This window comes from Phyllobates terribilis, unplaced genomic scaffold (assembly GCF_046119375.1).
Source record: "Phyllobates terribilis strain yellow unplaced genomic scaffold, ASM4611937v1 Scaffold_9__5_contigs__length_417890890, whole genome shotgun sequence".
NCBI lineage: Eukaryota > Metazoa > Chordata > Amphibia > Anura > Dendrobatidae > Phyllobates > Phyllobates terribilis.
In genome coordinates, this window is record NW_027362769.1 from 182,012,070 (window position 1) to 182,030,475 (window position 18,406).

The window sequence follows — 18,406 nt, forward strand, 5'->3', positions numbered from 1 at the left end:
TTAAGAACAAGTGTTGCACTTGTAGTTGATGTTCTTTCTGGATTAAACAGTAGGAAATTTAAATGTTCAAATTCCACTTGATAATCTGTAATAGCGGACGCAGACGATAATATCCACAGAAGAAAGTCCATTTAATAAGAAGTTTAAATGTATCAAATGTAACAGAAATCCTAAAATCACATCTGAAACCCTGTTGTGTGGTCTTCTCACCAGTACTTGTCTCCTTCCCTCTCATCCTTCCACGGAGGGATTATTATATGCTGTTTCCATTATAATTGCCACTATTATAAGTGAATGTTTACACCTGACTGCTCTATACATTATATAGAAGTTGTGAGTACAATCCTCCGTGCAGATGGTAATATTTCCACCTGCTTCACATTTCACTGATCTTATTACCAGGAATGAAGCTGATACATTAAATATAGGGAAAAAGGTTTTAATTTACAAATCATTATCTGTCGGGTAAGATAAATATCAGAGCGAACGGTTCTTGTTGTTTCAGGTCTAGAAAATATCTACATAATGAGCACATGTCAGCCTGATAGATGTATGCTCATATGTGTACGCCTGAATAATCGCTGATTAGTGATTACATGTCTGGATCCTGCACAAAGACAGAACACAAGTAATTCATTCTGATCACATCTGATCAATGTCACTTACGATGCTGGCGAGTCCGCAACAACGGACCTTACAGATTCAGGAAACATAATTACATAGTAATTCCTGACAGAAGCGTGGATGACGTCCACGGGAGCAAAGTGGTTGCAGTAATGTAACGCTCCAGATGTTTCATATATGTTTGAAATGTCAATATGTAAAGAAATGCAAGAGCGCAATAATGTCTTATCCAGGTTAAAAGTAAAGGTAAAAGCGCTCATCTTGTAGGGTTCTGTGAGACACAAAAGAGCCTTAAAGACCAGATGCAGCAGATTCCATAGAATATCAATAATGGGAACCGGATTGAATGTGTTACTGCGCTCTCCGGAATTATGACACGAGTTACAGTAGATAAAATTACAGGTTTATTGTCGACGCGTTTCTGAGTCCACCGACTCCTTCCTCAGGACCACCATACAAAAATAGCCTTCCAATCCAGTTACCTTTATTGAAATGTCAATATGACAAATATAATCGTTGGGTCCAGTAGATGGGACCAGCACCATTTCCAAGAGCGAGGACGTTTTTACAGAATAATATGCGCTGCTGACAGCAAACTAAAATAGTTGTTTTTTCAGGACTTTCTTTGAAATAAGACTGAACTCTCAATTCATATAGTATGTGGGTTCCCAGATACCAGACCCTCAATTATTCTTCTTTTTTATACATCATTTAGACATATCGATGTAACTTAAAGTTGCATGGCAACAATGCAAAATTGATAACACTCCTTATGCACTTTCCCAACCATGTAGCAGTTATAATTCTAGCGTGTATTCTAGCGTCTTTTCTTGCTGAGAAGGTCTTCAGGCCCCTCAGATCCCAGGACCAGGTGAGAATGGAACTTTGGCCCCTTCTATAGATGGACCCTTGATCAGTCAAGTCAGAAGTACTAAACTCCAAGAAAAAGCAGTTCCCGGTCCTATGTGCTGCCAAACAAATGGAAGTAATTCGATAGGCTTCCATATTGTTTGAGAAGGTTTCCATATATTATATCTGTACAGTAAAGTGAGACATGAGACGTTCATTCTGAGGAATGGCGAGGACTCAGCTGTCCGACCTTTACTGATCTGGGTTTTATGACTTGATATCGGAGAAATGAAATCATTGAGGTCTGGTAGACAGGACCAATAGCAATAACAAGTAATGAGCAGCTCCTGGTCCTCATCTTGATGGACAGAAGGACCTGACACCGCCACCTTTCCAATCAAAATGCCCAACCCCCTCACTTGTGACCCTGAACAAATGCCAAGCACCCGAACTATTCAATGTATAAAACATCAGTCGCTTTATAAAAACCAAATGTCACTTGGATTAATGTAACAAATCTGAATATTTGTTAATGTAGACGAGTGCATGAATTTTCAGGCCCCTTGTCCGGCTCAGTGTTCCATGCTTGCTGTTTGAGAGCACGGCAAACCACCTCCTTTTTACCAGCACCCCAGAATAACTGAATGGGCGCAATGTGGTATGTGCATTATGCCAAAATGATAACATGGTGCCATGCTGGCTGATCAAAAGAGGAGCCCGAGATGCCGGCAGGTGGGGGGTAGTCCACAAGGCTCCCATCCAGCGGCCAAAGAATATGGACCAGGGTCCTGCAAATTGACTTGCTGATCTTTTCTTGCTGTTATATTTTAATCTTTGCAAATTGTCTCTTCAGAGAGGAAGAGGACTAAGAACTCTAGTGCCACCTATTGGAAGTAGCGATCCTAAAAGTCAATATCGACCCTTTAACGAGCCTTATCACGTGACTTAGGATAAAATCCAATCCAGAACTTCAGTCTGCAGACATGGTGTTTCGGGCTGTTGCCCCTCATCAGTGCAAAGTATGAGATCTGATTTTTCTAGGTGAAAGGCTTAAGACTGGGATCTAAGGGATAACATTTCTCTTTGAGGAGAGTGACAAGCCAGGCCTGGAATGTCAGAGTGAGGAGACTTATACGCCATGCATGTTCCTCTGGGAAATTAAATATGCAAATTGCCTCTTCAGAAAGTAAGACGACTAGAGCCACATATTGGAAGTAGCAATCCTAAGAGTCAGTATCAACCCTTTAATGAGCCTTGCCACAGGACTTAGGATAAGAGGCAATTTGCATATTTAATTTCCCAGAGGAGCATACATTCACAGACATATTAGATGCAATAGGTATTATTCTAATAACATATTATGATATATCAGAGGTCTTCCACCTGTTTCATCTAAAAAGTTCAGTAAAATGATTCTGTGCTGACACAATCAGTGAGAACACCACATACATTATAACGCATTATAAAGGGATGTGGAATTTTTTTGCCAAGACGCAAACACCACGATACAACAAAAGATCCTGATGAAGAACTTTGTAACTAAGACTTAATGTGACTTGTCCTTTGGCTCGTGCTGGGATAAGAGTCATGTTACAGTTTTCTGCAACAAGATATTTTTCTGTGACATGGTAGAGGTAATGCATTGTGTGTTATATACTTGATCTGTAATGCAATTGCAGACATTGTATTAAGTGATGGCTCCTTCTGTCTCCAATGGTTCATGGCCATAAAAATAATTTCTCTGCTGGAAGTGATTGAAAAAGAACAACGTAGTGATCGAGATAGAGAATTAAAAGCACTGGTAAAGTATTTCTTCAAATCTCCACCCATGAAGATCACAGGATAGCGAGGCTCCACCTATGAAGACAATGTATGAAAATTACAGGGTAGAAAAGGCTCTACCTATGAAGATTAGAAGGTAGGTAGACTCCACCTATGAATAGTAAAGGACAAAGACGCTCCACCTATGAAGACTACAGAATGAGAGGGCTCCATTTATGAAGAGTATGAGATAGGGAGGATCAACCTATGAAGACTACAGGATGTAAAGGCTCCAACGATGAAGAGTACCAGATAGGTAGGCTGCACCAAAGAAAATTGGGAGTTAGGAAGCTCCACCTATGAAGAGACAGGATAGGGAGGCTCCACCTATGAAGAGTACAGGATAGGGAGGCTCCACCTATGAAGAGTGGGAGAAAGGAAGGCTCCACCTATGAATAGTAAAGGACAAATAGGCTCCACCTATGAAGACTACAGAATGACAAGGCTCCACTTATAAAGAATATGATATAGGGAAGCACCACCTATGAAGAGTGTGAGATAAGAAGACTCCACCTATGAAGAGTGCAGGTTATGGAGTCTCCACCTGTGAAGAGTAAAGGAAAGGGAGGCTCCACATCTGAAGAGTGCAAGATAGGGAGGATCAACCTATGAAGAGTAAAGGATGCAAAGGACCGAGCAATGAAGAGTACAAGATAGGTAGGCTACACCAATAAAAATTGGGAGATAGGGAAGCTCCACCTATGAAGAGTACAGGATTGGGAGGCTCCACCTATGAAGAGTACAGGAAAGGGAGGCTCCACCTATAAAGAATACAGGATAGGGAAGCTCCATCTATGAAGAATATGGGAAAGGGAGGCTCCACCTATGAAGAGTACAGAATAGTAAGGCTCCACCTACGAAAAGAACAGGATTGGTGTAGCATACCTGGCGGCGTTCTTGCATGGTGTTCCATCTCTCATCATGCAAGATCGCAAACTTCATCTCCCGCCCAGCTTCCTGGTCTGGCTTCTTTCCTTGTGCTCTGCTCTGCTCCACTTTGGCTGCATAGGGCGACGCCCGCTGAACTTCCTGTTTCTTGTACCTGCTGCGGACACGCCCCCGTTGCACCTTCAGCCTATTGCTGTCCATCTTTGGGTATTTATACCACCTTCTTCCTCAAGATGGCGCCTGAGCATTGTTTCTTGTCAGTTGGCTTTTGTCTCTGACATGCCAGGTCCTATCCTGTTTTCCTGCCTGTTTTCCAGTTCTGTGTCTGAACTGTGGTCTGTTCTTGTGAACACGCTTCTTGCCTGTTCTTTCGCCTTCTAGGGGCCGTATTCCTAGATCTGCCTGTCTGTGCCTTGCGGTATCTGTTCCCGTCTGAACAGAGTCCTGTTTGTGTCTCTGCCTTGCGGTATCTGTTCCCGTCTGAACAGAGTCCTGTTTGTGTTCCTGCCTTTCGGTATCTGTTCCCGTCTGAACAGAGTCCTGTTTGTGTCTCTGCCTTGTGGTATCTGTTCCCGTCTGAACAGAGTCCTGTTTGTGTTCCTGCCTTTCGGTATCTGTTCCCGTCTGAACAGAGTCCTGTTTGTGTCTCTGCCTTGCGGTATCTGTTCCCGTCTGAACAGAGTCCTGTTTGTGTTCCTGCCTTTCGGTATCTGTTCCCGTCTGAACAGAGTCCTGTTTGTGTCTCTGCCTTGCGGTATCTGTTCCCGTCTGAACAGAGTCCTGTTTGTGTTCCTGCCTTTCGGTATCTGTTCCCGTCTGAACAGAGCCCTGTTTGTGTTCCTGCCTTTCGGTATCTGTTCCCGTCTGAACAGAGCCCTGTTTGTGTCTCTGCCTTGCGGTATCTGTTCCCGTCTGAACAGAGTCCTGTTTGTGCCTCTGCCTTGCGGTATCTGTTCCCGTCTGAACAGAGTCCTGTTTGTGCCTCTGCCTTGCGGTATCTGTTCCCGTCTGAACAGAGTCCTGTTTGTGTTCCTGCCTTGCGGTATCTGTTCCCGTCTGAACAGAGTCCTGTTTGTGTTCCTGCCTTGCGGTATCTGTTCCCGTCTGAACAGAGTCCTGTTTGTGTTCCTGCCTTGCTGTCTCTGTTCCCGTTCCTCTGTTCCCTGTTGTCTGTGCCTCGTTTCTACTTTAACCTTGTCTCCCTTTTCCCTCTATGTCTGTTTTCTGCGTCTTTCTGCAGAGTCTGAACCTGCTCCTAAATTCCTTCTCGTCGTCTCTGTACCTCTGTTGTGAATTTAGTGTACGCTCGCTACTTCTTTGTAAGTACTGTGCGTGCTTCTGGTTCTGCCTTTCCTTCTCCGTCTGTTCTTTGTGAACAGAGTCCTATCCCCTTGCCTTGTTTACCGTTCTGCGGTGTCCGCTCTGCTCCTGCTTAGCTTACCGCTCTGCGGTGTCCGCTCTACTCCTGCTTAGCTTGCCGCCCTTGCGGTTTCTGCTCTGCTCCTGCCTTGTTTACCGCTCTGCGGTGTCCGCTCTGCTCCTGCTTAGTTTGCCGCTCTTGCGGTTTCTGCTCTGCTCCTGCCTTGTTTACCGCTCTGCGGTGTCCGCTCTGCTCCTGCTTAGCTTGCCGCTCTTGCGGTTTCTGCTCTGCTCCTGCCTTGTTTACCGCTCTGCGGTGTCCGCTCTGCTCCTGCTTAGCTTGCCGCTCTTGCGGTTTCTGCTCTGCTCCTGCCTTGCTTGCCGCTCTTGCGGTTTTCGCTCTGCTCTTATCTTGCTTACTGCTTCTGCGGTTTCCGCCCTGCCCTGCTTCTGCCCGCTGCTCCGGCAGTCCTGTCCTGCTCTGCTTGTGCTCACTGCTCCTGCAGCCCCGTCCTGCTCTGTTCTTGCCCACCGCTTCGGGCGTTCCCTCTCTGCTGTGGTTGTCTACCGCATCTGCGGTTTTGTGACCCAGTCTGTACTGGGTCTTAACCTCTGTGCTCCAGCCCGTCCTTTCGGCCAGTACCTCCCTGCCTGCATACCCGCCTGTATCCACCCGTCTGCATACCTGCCGTGTTTGCTTACATCCACCAGTCTGTGCCAGCCTAACCTGCCTGTTCCAGTAATCCCTGTGTGGGTCAACCCCCGTGTCCGGAGTTTGACCTGGTGTAGCACCTGGTCCCTCTGCCCGGTTTCTCCCTGGTGCACTGGCGTCGTATGCCGTCGTGCCACCTTGGTCGGATCGGCCAGATACTTAGTCACGCCCCTCCAGGCACTCTTCGGTCCAGGGTCCAGTGGAACCACAACACCCGCACACGCCAGTCAGTCCGGGTGTGTGCATAACAGCATGCTCAGGCCATGGTTCCCGTTGAGCCCCACGGCCTTCGCTCTCTGAGACGTTTTCCAGCTAATACGTGCATTAAAAATAAATAAATAATTTTTTTTTTTTTTTTCTCTAGCTGAGTTCCAGGCTAATTATGCACCCGTCCAGATGGAGCTTTCTGCACCCGTTCCTGCGGATCCGCCCCAGTACTATGGGGATCCAAAACAAAGTCGTGCATTTGTGGAGCAATGCATGCTGCACTTCAAGTTCTACCCTCTTTCTTTTCCTTCTGATTGGTCTAAAGTGGCATTTATAATTGACTACCTAGCGGGTGATGCCTTGAAGTGGGTCACCCCCCTATGGGAAGCTTGGGATCCTATCGTCCTTGACCTGCAGGCCTTCCTGGTGGCCTTCCTAATGGTCTTCGATGACCCCAACCCTGGAGTCCCTGCTGAAGTTGCACCTGCTCCCGCGGATCCACCACGGTACTACGGGGATCCAAAACAATGCGGTGCCTTTGTGTGGCAATGCTTGCTGCAGTTCCGGTTCTATGCTAATGCTTATTCTTCTGATCGGGTTAAGGTGGGATTTATAATGTCCAACCTAGCGGGTGATGCCTTGGAATGGATCAACCCCCTATGGGAAGCACAGGATCCTATCGTTCTTGACCTACAGGCCTTCCTGGTGGCCTTCCTTTTGGCTTTTGATGATCCTAACCCTGAAGCCCCTGCTGAAGCTTCACTTCCCTGTATCCCGAAGCAGCCCCGACGGGTAATGTGCATAGGTAGCGCACAAGTTCTCCTGCCCGAAAAGACTGTTGCTTGCCCTGAATCCACTCAGGATGACTACACTCTCCGGAATACTGCTCCCAACCTCAAGAGGCAGTCCAGACGTGCTAGACGCAGAGGCAAGCCGTCACGCCAGGGTCTGTCCTCCCTGAGACCTCCTGACCCCAACCTTGAAGTCCCTACTGAAGCTTCATCTTCCTGTATCCCGGAGAAGCCCCAGCGGGTGATGTGCGTGGGTGGTGCACCAGTTCTCCAGCCAGAAGAGACTGCTACCCATCCAGAGTCCACACAGGAGAGCTTCCTGCACCTGGCATCAGATTCTACACCCACTTTAACCAGTGTGCATGTCCAAGGATGCTCCGAAGCTGTGTTTACCTCCGAGTCTGTACACCTCTACTACCTGGCGGAGGATCCCTTGTTGCCTCCTGAATCCTCCGGGATACCACTCGATGACAATTGGAGAGAGACTTCCCTACACCCGGTACCCGATACTTCGTCCGCTCAGTCCTGTGGGCCTGACAATGGGTGCCTCAAAGCAGAGGTTACCCCCGAGTCTCTACACCCCTCCGACCAGGCGGAGGACCTCCAGTCGTCTCCTGAACCCTCCGGGGTGCTACCTGATAGCGAATGGAAAGAGACTCTCCTTTACTCGGTACCTGATACCTCGCCCGCTTCTTCCAGTGAGTCCGACCTAGTGTACTCCGAAGCAGAGGTTACCCTCGAGTCTCGGTACCCCTCCAACCTGGCGGAGGATTCCCAGTTGTTTCCTGAATCCTCCGGGGTACCACCACATAACAAAGAGGCAGTGTCTTCTCTACACCTTGTACCTGATACTTTGCCCATTTCATCCTGTGAGCTTGACAAGATGTACCCCGAAGCAGAGGCTACCCCCGAGTCTCTGCACCCCTCCAACCCGGCAGAGGGCCTCCAGTTGTCTCCTGAACTTTTTGGGGTGCTGCCTAAAAATAAATGTAGAGAGACTTTTTTGTGTGCTGTTTCTGGTACTTCACCCGTTTCATCTGTTGCTGAAGATGGCTGGATGGGAAGTCGCATCCCAGCCATCCAGATTATGAGACCAGTTTTTTCTCCTCCTGTGGACAATAGAAGTAATCTCCTTGAAGAGAGGGATTGGCCCCCAAATTCCCTGCGGAAGATCCTTGCAGGCCTGAAGAAGAGGGGGCGTAAGGGGGGGGGGTACTGTAGCATACCTGGCGGCGTTCTTGCATGGTGTTCCATCTCTCATCATGCAAGATCGCAAACTTCATCTCCCGCCCAGCTTCCTGGTCTGGCTTCTTTCCTTGTGCTCTGCTCTGCTCCACTTTGGCTGCATAGGGCGACGCCCGCTGAACTTCCTGTTTCTTGTACCTGCTGCGGACACGCCCCTGTTGCACCTTCAGCCTATTGCTGTCCATCTTTGGGTATTTATACCACCTTCTTCCTCAAGATGGCGCCTGAGCATTGTTTCTTGTCAGTTGGCTTTTGTCTCTGACATGCCAGGTCCTATCCTGTTTTCCTGCCTGTTTTCCAGTTCTGTGTCTGAACTGTGGTCTGTTCTTGTGAACACGCTTCTTGCCTGTTCTTTCGCCTTCTAGGGGCTGTATTCCTAGATCTGCCTGTCTGTGCCTTGCGGTATCTGTTCCCGTCTGAACAGAGTCCTGTTTGTGTCTCTGCCTTTCGGTATCTGTTCCCGTCTGAACAGAGTCCTGTTTGTGTCTCTGCCTTGCGGCATCTGTTCCCGTCTGAACAGAGTCCTGTTTGTGTTCCTGCCTTTCGGTATCTGTTCCCGTCTGAACAGAGTCCTGTTTGTGTCTCTGCCTTGCGGTATCTGTTCCCGTCTGAACAGAGTCCTGTTTGTGTTCCTGCCTTTCGGTATCTGTTCCCGTCTGAACAGAGTCCTGTTTGTGTCTCTGCCTTGCAGTATCTGTTCCCGTCTGAACAGAGTCCTGTTTGTGTTCCTGCCTTTCGGTATCTGTTCCCGTCTGAACAGAGCCCTGTTTGTGTTCCTGCCTTTCGGTATCTGTTCCCGTCTGAACAGAGCCCTGTTTGTGTTCCTGCCTTTCGGTATCTGTTCCCGTCTGAACAGAGCCCTGTTTGTGTCTCTGCCTTGCGGTATCTGTTCCCGTCTGAACAGAGTCCTGTTTGTGTCTCTGCCTTGCGGTATCTGTTCCCGTCTGAACAGAGTCCTGTTTGTGTCCCTGCCTTGCGGTATCTGTTCCCGTCTGAACAGAGTCCTGTTTGTGTTCCTGCCTTACGGTATCTGTTCCCATCTGAACAGAGTCCTGTTTGTGTTCCTGCCTTGCTGTCTCTGTTCCCGTTCCTCTGTTCCCTGTTGTCTGTGCCTCGTTTCTACTTTAACCTTGTCTCCCTTTTCCTTCTATGTCTGTTTTCTGCGTCTTTCTGCAGAGTCTGAACCTGCTCCTAAATTCCTTCTCGTCGTCTCTGTACCTCTGTTGTGAATTTAGTGTACGCTCGCTACTTCTTTGTAAGTACTGTGCGTGCTTCTGGTTCTGCCTTTCCTTCTCCGTCTGTTCTTTGTGAACAGAGTCCTATCCCCTTGCCTTGTTTACCGCTCTGCGGTGTCCGCTCTGCTCCTGCTTAGCTTGCCGCTCTTGCGGTTTCTGCTCTGCTCCTGCCTTGTTTATCGCTCTGCGGTGTCCGCTCTACTCCTGCTTAGCTTGCCGCCCTTGCGGTTTCTGCTCTGCTCCTGCCTTGTTTACCACTCTGCGGTGTCCGCTCTGCTCCTGCTTAGCTTGCCGCTCTTGCGGTTTTCGCTCTGCTCTTATCTTGCTTACTGCTTCTGCGGTTTCCGCCCTGCCCTGCTTCTGCCCGCTGCTCCGGCAGTCCTGTCCTGCTCTGCTTGTGCTCGCTGCTCCTGCAGCCCCGTCCTGCTCTGTTCTTGCCCACCGCTTCGGGCGTTCCCTCTCTGCTGTGGTTGTCTACCGCATCTGCGGTTTTGTGACCCAGTCTGTACTGGGTCTTAACCTCTGTGCTCCAGCCCGTCCTTTCGGCCAGTACCTCCCTGCCTGCATACCCGCCTGTATCCACCCGTCTGCATACCTGCCGTGTTTGCTTACATCCACCAGTCTGTGCCAGCCTAACCTGCCTGTTCCAGTAATCCCTGTGTGGGTCAACCCCCGTGTCCGGAGTTTGACCTGGAGTAGCACCTGGTCCCTCTGCCCGGTTTCTCCCTGGTGCACTGGCGTCGTATGCCGTCGTGCCACCTTGGTCGGATCGGCCAGATACTTAGTCACGCCCCTCCAGGCACTCTTCGGTCCATGGTCCAGTGGAACCACAACACCCGCACACGCCAGTCAGTCCGGGCGTGTGCATAACAATTGGGAGGCTCCATAATTGAAAAGATTAATGTAGGGAAGCTCCACCTATGTAGAGTACAGGAAAGGGAGGCTCCACCTATGAAGAGTACAGAATAGGGAGGCTCCACCTATGAGGAGTACAGGATATGGAGGCTCCACCTATAAAGAGTACAGGATAGGGAGGCTCCACCTATGAAGAGTACAGAATAGGGAGGCTCCACCTATGAGGAGTACAGGACATGGAGGCTCCACCTATAAAGAGTACAGGATAGGGAGGCTCCACCTATGAAGAGTACAGGATAGGGAAGCTCCAACTATGAGGAGTACAGGATATGGAGGCACCACCAATGAAGAGTACAGGATACAGAGGCTCCACCTATGAAAAGTACAGGATACAGAGGCTCCACCTATGAAGAGTACAGGATAGGGAGGCTCCATCTTTAAGGAGTACAGGATACGGAGGCTCCATCTATGAAGAGTACAGGATACAGAGGCTCCACCTATGAAGAGTACAGGATACAGAGGCTCCACCTATGAAGAGTACAGGATTGGGAGGCTCCACCTATGAAGAGTACAGAATAGGAAGGCTCCACCTATGAAGAGGGGAAGATACGGAGGCTCCACCTATGAAAAGAACAGGATTGGGAGGCTCCATAATTGAAAAGATTAATGTAGGGAGGCTCCACCTATGAAGAGTACAGGAAAGGGGGGCTCCACCTATAAAGAGTACAGGATAGATAGGCTCCAACTATGAAGAGTACAGGATACGGAGGCTCCACCTATGAAGAGTACAGGATACAGAAGCTCCACCTATGAAGAGTACAGGATACAGAGGTTCCACCTACGAAAAGTACAGGATATGGAGGCTCCACCTATGAATAGTACAGGATAGGGAGGCTCCACTTATGAAGAGTACAGGATAGGGAGGCTCCACCTATGAAGAATACAGGATACAGAGGCTCCACCTATGAAGAGTACAGGATACAGAGGCTCCACCTATGAAGAGTACAGGATACGGAGGCTCCACCTATGAAAAGTACAGGATAGGGAGGCTCCACCTATGAGGAGTACAGGATAGGGAGGCTCCACCTATGAAGAGTACAGGATAGGGAGGCTCCACCTATGAGGAGTACAGGATATGGAGGCTTCATCTATGAAGACTACAGGATACAGAGGCTTCACCTGTGAAGAGTACAGGATAGGGAGGCTCCACCTATGAGGAGTACAGGATAGATAGTCTCCACCTATGAATAGTGCAGGAAACAGAGGCTCCACCTGTGAAGAGTACAGGATAAAGAGGCTCCACCTGTGAGGAATACAGGATACAGAGGTTCCACCTATGAGGAGTACAGGATACAGAGGCTCCACCTTTGAGGAGTACAGGATATGGAGGCTCCACCTATGAAGAGTCCAGGATATGGAGGCGCCACCTATGAGGAGTACAGGATATGGAGGCTCCACCTATGAAGATTACAGGATAGTGAGGCTCCACCTATGAAGAGTACAGGATAGGGAAGCTCTACCTATGAAGAGTACAGGATTCGGAGGCTCCACCTATGAAGAGTACACGATACAGAGGCTCCACCTATGTAGAGTACAGGATATGGAGGCTCCACCTATGAAGAGTACAGGATATGGAGGTTCCACCTATGAAGAGTACAGGATACAGAGGCTATACCTATGTAGAGTACAGGATATGGAGGCTCCACCTATGAAGAGTACAGGATACGGAGGTTCCACCTATGAAGAGTACAGGATACAGAGGCTCCACCCATGAAGAGTACAGGATATGGAGGCTCCACCCATGAAGAGTACAGGATACGGAGGTTCCACCTATGAAGAGTACAGGATACGGAGGTTCCACCTATGAAGAGTACAGGATATGGAGGCTCCAACTATGAAGAGTACAGGATACGGAGGTTCCACCTATGAAGAGTACAGGATACGGAGGTTCCACCTATGAAGAGTACAGGATATGGAGGCTCCAACTATGAAGAGTACAGGATACGGAGGTTCCACCTATGAAGAGTACAGGATATGGAGGCTCCACCTATGAAGAGTACAGGATATGGAGGTTCCACCTATGAAGAGTACAGGATACGGAGGTTCCACCTATGAAGAGTACAGGATACGGAGGTTCCACCTATGAAGAGTACAGGATACGGAGGTTCCACCTATGAAGAGTACAGGATATGGAGGCTCCACCTATGAAAAGAACAGGATTGGGAGGCTCCATAATTGAAAAGATTAATGTAGGAAGGCTCCATACGTGAAGCCAAAAGCAACTAGAAACTATATTTGGAAGACTTGTGCTTAAATCACACTAGCAATTCATGGCATTGCATTAATAATTGTTATTATTATTACATATCATATACGACGCATCAGACAACACTGTTACAGGGAGAACTGCATTAGGCATGATTTTTACCCTCATTGGAGAAATCCTTTAAGACGCCTTCAATTGCATATATATTCTAAAATATCTACTCCCCTTATAATAGCATTCAAAGATTAGAAAACTTACTGTATGAGCAGCCGTACACCTCGATCCTCATTCCAATACTGCCACTAGGATTCCACTCCAGGGGAATAAATCGTAGAAATCTGGCTTTAATGGAATGCTGGAACTTGTGAGTGACCACACCGTCGGCATTCGTGTTTCCAGGAAACTCCTGTTAATACAATGTAACAATTAAGAAACAAGTTATGACTTTTTAATTAGACATATCTGTAGCATAACAAGGCTAGAAAGTAGTTGGGGATCAAACTGTTCTCCTGATCATTGGTCTGATTTAAGAGAACAAATTACAAAAAGAGAGAATGAAAGGAATTTACAGAATTTAAATTGCCAACATGTTTCAGCCGGTTAATTTAGAACGACCTTTAAAAACTCCTTTCTGATGTGTTCAGAATCTATTCAGGCAGGAAAGTGTGCAATAATTGTAGAGAAATTCCTGTCACAGATGATAGTCATTTCAGTAACATAATAAACGTTTCTGGGTTAAGTGGTGAGGAAAGTGTACACAGCTGAAAGCACAAAAATCCTTTCAATTCTAAATGTCCTTCACATTACGCCACAAAATGGTGCAAAGACTACAAACAATCCTGTGTAAGACTATAACTACTATAATAATATACTGCTTTCAATGTACCAAAATGTAATTAATACGGACAAGAATATAACATATAACACTGCCTCTTAGGCACAGAATATAAGTGCTATAATATTGATTCTATGCAGGGATATAACTACTATAATACTGCTCCTATGTACAAGAATATAACAACTATAATACTGCCCCCTATGTACAAGAATATAACTACTATAATACTGCTCCTATGTACAAGAATATAACTACTATAATACTGCCCCCTATGTACAAGAATATAACTACTATAATACTGCTCCTATGTACAAGAATATAACTACTATAATACTGCTCCTATGTACAAGAATATAACTACTATAATACTGCCCCCTATGTACAAGAATATAACTACTATAATACTGCTCCTATATTCAAGAATATAACTACTATAATACTGCCCCTATGTACAAGAATATAACTACAATAAAACTGCTCCTGTTAGAACCTTGCTGTTAGGTTTTTTTTCCTTTGCTGGTCACATGACCTTGTTGGCCTATTTAATCCTGCTCCGCCCTTCTGGCTTTGCTGGACTTCATTGTATATCTACTTTCTAGCTAGCCTGTGCTCTCTGTCTTGCTCTGTTAGTTTGCTTGGTCTACGGACCTCTATGTTCTATCTATTTTGTTTGTTCGTCTGTCTGCTACTATTTCTGTTAGGAGGTGTCCCATATTCCTCCCAGTCCTTAGTACTTGTAGGGATTCCCTCCCCACATCTATAGGTCTCCGTACAGACTAGATTAGGACTTTAGCAGGTCTGATCGCAGGATCAGGTTCCCTGTTACATCGTAGGGATTCAGCTGAGTCCTATAGTAGGGACAGATCTCCTCTCTTTCCTTAGCTTTGGTAGCAGAACATAACAGTAAGTCCAGCCTGCAAAATCTCTAAGGAAAGATTTTTTTTTTTTTTTTTTTTTTTTGTTCCATCATGGTGTCGGTTCAGGATTTGGCTAAACACCTGCAGGGACTCTCTCTGGAAGTGGCCGAGCTCCGTCAGCACGTGAGTAACTGTCCTGGAGCATATTTCTTGGAGCCTAAGGTATGTTTGCCGGATTTATTTTTTGGTGAACATCGAGAATTTTTTTCATTTAAAAATGCTTGCTTATTGTATTTTCGTTTGAGACCCAAGTCCTCTGGGGATGAATCCCAGCGCGTAGGGTTCATAATGTCACTTTTGCGCAAAGAGCCTCAGGAGTGGGCCTTTTCTTTGCAACCTAGTGATACATGCTTCAGATCAGTGGATAGTTTTTTTTCTGCTTTAGGATTATTATATGATGATCCTGACCGTGTGGCATCAGCTGAGACTGAGTTGAGACGTTTAAAACAAGGATCAGGTAATGTGGAAAAATATTGTACTCATTTTCGTCGTTGGTCCACTCAAACAGGGTGGAACGATTCTGCTCTGAAAAGTCTCTTTCTTGCTGGGCTCAGTGAAAGGGTTAAAGACCTGCTAATTGCTTATCCTACACCTGAGGATTTGCAACAGGCTATGCAATTAGCTATACGGGTGGATAGAAGACTGCGTGCTAGGGTTAATGAGAGCAAATCCTCTGCTATGTCAGTTTCTGGTTATGATAATGTGTGTACTAACAGTGGTGAACCGATGGAGATTGGATCGGTGGCACCTCGCTCTCAAGAAAAAGACCATCATTTTTCGGAAGGCTTGTGTTTCTATTGCGGAAAATCTGGTCATTTGATTAAAGGCTGTGAGCTTCGTATGAAGAAAGAAAAAAAAATGGTCAGTCATGCCCGTATTGCCTGTTTAAATTCCAAGGGTATATTTTTAGCTGCTTCCACGATTGCTCAGGAAAAATTAATGGAATTTCGGGTGTTTGTTGATTGCGGGTCTACACTGAATGTAATTGATGGGGGATTCGTGGAAAAACTCAATTTAAAACCTGAACCTTTATCATCCCCCATTGCTGTGGTTTCTGTGGATGGCTCCCCTTTGAAGAATATTACTCTCAAGGTTTGTGAATTTCCTCTCACTATTAATGGTGTTCACCATGAGAAATTGGATTTGGTAGTTTTGAATAACTTGCCTTCTCCAGTAATATTGGGTTTGCCCTGGTTAAAATTTCACAATCCTGTACTGGATTGGTCTACCAGTGAAATTAAATCCTGGAGCCATAAATGTTATGACAAGAGTTGTAACGGGCGTATTGCAGCTTTGGATAGGGGAGAATTGCCTGTTCCTATTCAGGATTTTTGGAGAGTTTTTTCTGAGAAAGAATCGCAGGTTTTGCCTCCCCATAGAGACTATGATTGTTCTATTGAATTTGTCCCTGGAGCGATTCTTCCTAAAAGTCGTTTATTTAACCTTACTATTCCTGAGAGGAAGGCTTTGGAGGAATACATACAGACAAGTTTGGCCGCCGGTCACATTAGGCCCTCTAAGTCTCCTGTGGCGGTTGGATTTTTTTTTGTAAAAAAAAAGGACGGCGGTTTACGTCCTTGTCTGGATTTTCGTGAGATTAACAAAATTACGGTACGCAATCCTTACCCACTGCCATTGATTCCTGATCTGTTTAACCAGTTATTGGGGGCCAAGTGGTTCTCTAAAATTGACCTTAAGGGGGCATACAATCTGTTGCGCATGAAGGAGGGTGATGAATGGAAGACTGCTTTTAACACTCCTGTGGGTCATTTTGAGAATCTGGTTATGCCTTTTGGTCTTACTAATGCTCCTGCATTTTTTCAGAATCTTATTAATGACATCCTTAGACCTTTGATCGGTAAAAATGTGGTTGTGTATTTGGATGACATTTTGATTTATTCGCCAGATCTGGAGTCTCATTGGCGGAGCGTGCGTGAGGTATTACAGTTATTAATGGACAATTCGCTTTTTGCTAAGCTGGAGAAATGTGAGTTCGCTGTACAGAGAATTAGTTTTTTGGGCTACATTATCTCCAGCAAAGGTTTTGAGATGGATCCGGTTAAGGTTCAGGCGGTGCAGGAGTGGCCTAGGCCTATTGGTTTGAAATCGATACAGAGGTTTTTGGGTTTCGCCAATTACTATAGAAAATTCATAAAAAAAATTTCTAGTATTGTCAAACCTCTGACTGATCTCACCAGGAAAGGTGCTGATGCGGTTCAGTGGTCTTCTGAGGCCATTGAAGCTTTTGTGTATCTCAAGGAGAGGTTCACCTCTGCTCCCATCCTTATGCAGCCTGATGTTACTAGGCCGTTTTTGGTTGAGGTTGATGCTTCCTCTGTGGGGGTTGGCGCAGTATTGTCTCAGGATAACGGGGATGGATTACATCCCTGTGCCTTTTTTTTCAAAAAAATTTTCGGAGACTGAATTGAATTACGATATTGGTAATCGGGAATTATTGGCTATTAAACTCGCATTTGAACACTGGCGCCACTTCTTGGAAGGTGCGGAATTTCCCGTTCAGGTTCTTACGGATCATAAAAATCTGATATATCTTGATGCTGCCAAGCGCCTGAATGCCCGTCAGGCTAGGTGGGCACTGTTTTTCTCGCGGTTTAATTTCTCCGTTACTTACATCCCTGGTACTAAGAATGTTAAGGCGGATGCCTTGTCTCGCAGTTTTTCTCCCATAGTCGGTGCTGAGAAAGAGGAAAACATTTTACAAGAAGGTGTTGTGATAGCTGCTTTAGACTCCGTTTTGGAAGATGAGATTCTTAAAGCTCAGGAGAATGCCCCATCTAACACTCCTCATGGGAGGTTGTTTGTGCCTGGGACCTTTAGGAGAGATTTGTTTGTTGAGTGTCACGAATCTCGGTTGGCAGGTCATCCCGGAATCTCTGAGACCAAGAGACTGGTGGGTCGCAGTTTTTGGTGGCCTGGATGGCAGAAGGAAGTCATTAAGTGGGTGCGTCAATGTACTATATGTGCTAGATCTAAGTCCTCACATACTCCTGCTGCGGGGTTACTTTGTCCTTTGGAGGTCCCCAGTGCTCCTTAGACACATTTGGCTATGGACTTTATAACTGACCTTCCCCCCTCTGAGGGTTTTACTGTCATCTGGGTGGTCGTGGACCGTTTTAGCAAGATGTGTCACTTGGTTCCCTTCGTCAAACTGCCCTGCGCTAAAACTCTCGCTAAGGCCTTTGTCAAGGAAATTGTCAGACTTCATGGCGTTCCTACTGACATTGTTTCTGATAGGGGTCCTCAGTTCGTGGCTCGTTTTTGGCGTGCCTTTTGTGACAGGTTGGGAATTCATTTGTCGTTTTCGTCCGGATATCATCCTGAATCTAATGGCCAGACAGAAAGGAAAAACCAGGATGTTGAGCAGTTCTTGCGTTGTTTTGTGGCAGACAATCAAGAGGGGTGGTCTGAGTTTCTGCCACTTGCCGAATTTGCTCTGAACAATCATACATCTTCTTCTGCTGGTTGTTCGCCTTTTTTTTGTTGTTCTGGGAGACATCCGTCGTTTGGGTCGTTCTCCAAGTTGGGATCTGCCGTGCCTGAGGAGGAGAATTTTTCCGGTGATTTGGAAAGAGTTTGGACGGATGTGCGTGGTAATCTTCAGGAGGCCAACAGAAAATCTAAAGACTACTTTGATAGGAAACGACAGGAGGTTTTGTTCGCTGTTGGTGACATGGTTTGGTTGTCCTCTAGGAATCTGCGGTTGAGGATTCCTTCTAAGAAATTGGGTCCCAAGTTTGTAGGGCCCTTTAAGGTGCTTCAGGTTGTCAACCAATCTGCT

At 46.5% G+C, this 18,406-nt stretch overlaps 1 protein-coding gene across 1 annotated transcript in view; it reads right to left on the minus strand.

Annotated features, from left to right (window-relative positions):
• The window catches only part of LOC141161930 (contactin-associated protein-like 5), a 435,101-nt gene that overhangs the window by 258,405 nt on the left and 158,290 nt on the right, over nt 1-18,406 (minus strand). The window contains exon 4 of the mRNA XM_073647489.1: nt 13,111-13,258. Coding sequence (XP_073503590.1) covers nt 13,111-13,258 — 148 coding nt within the window. The remainder of the gene's footprint in view (nt 1-13,110; nt 13,259-18,406) is intronic.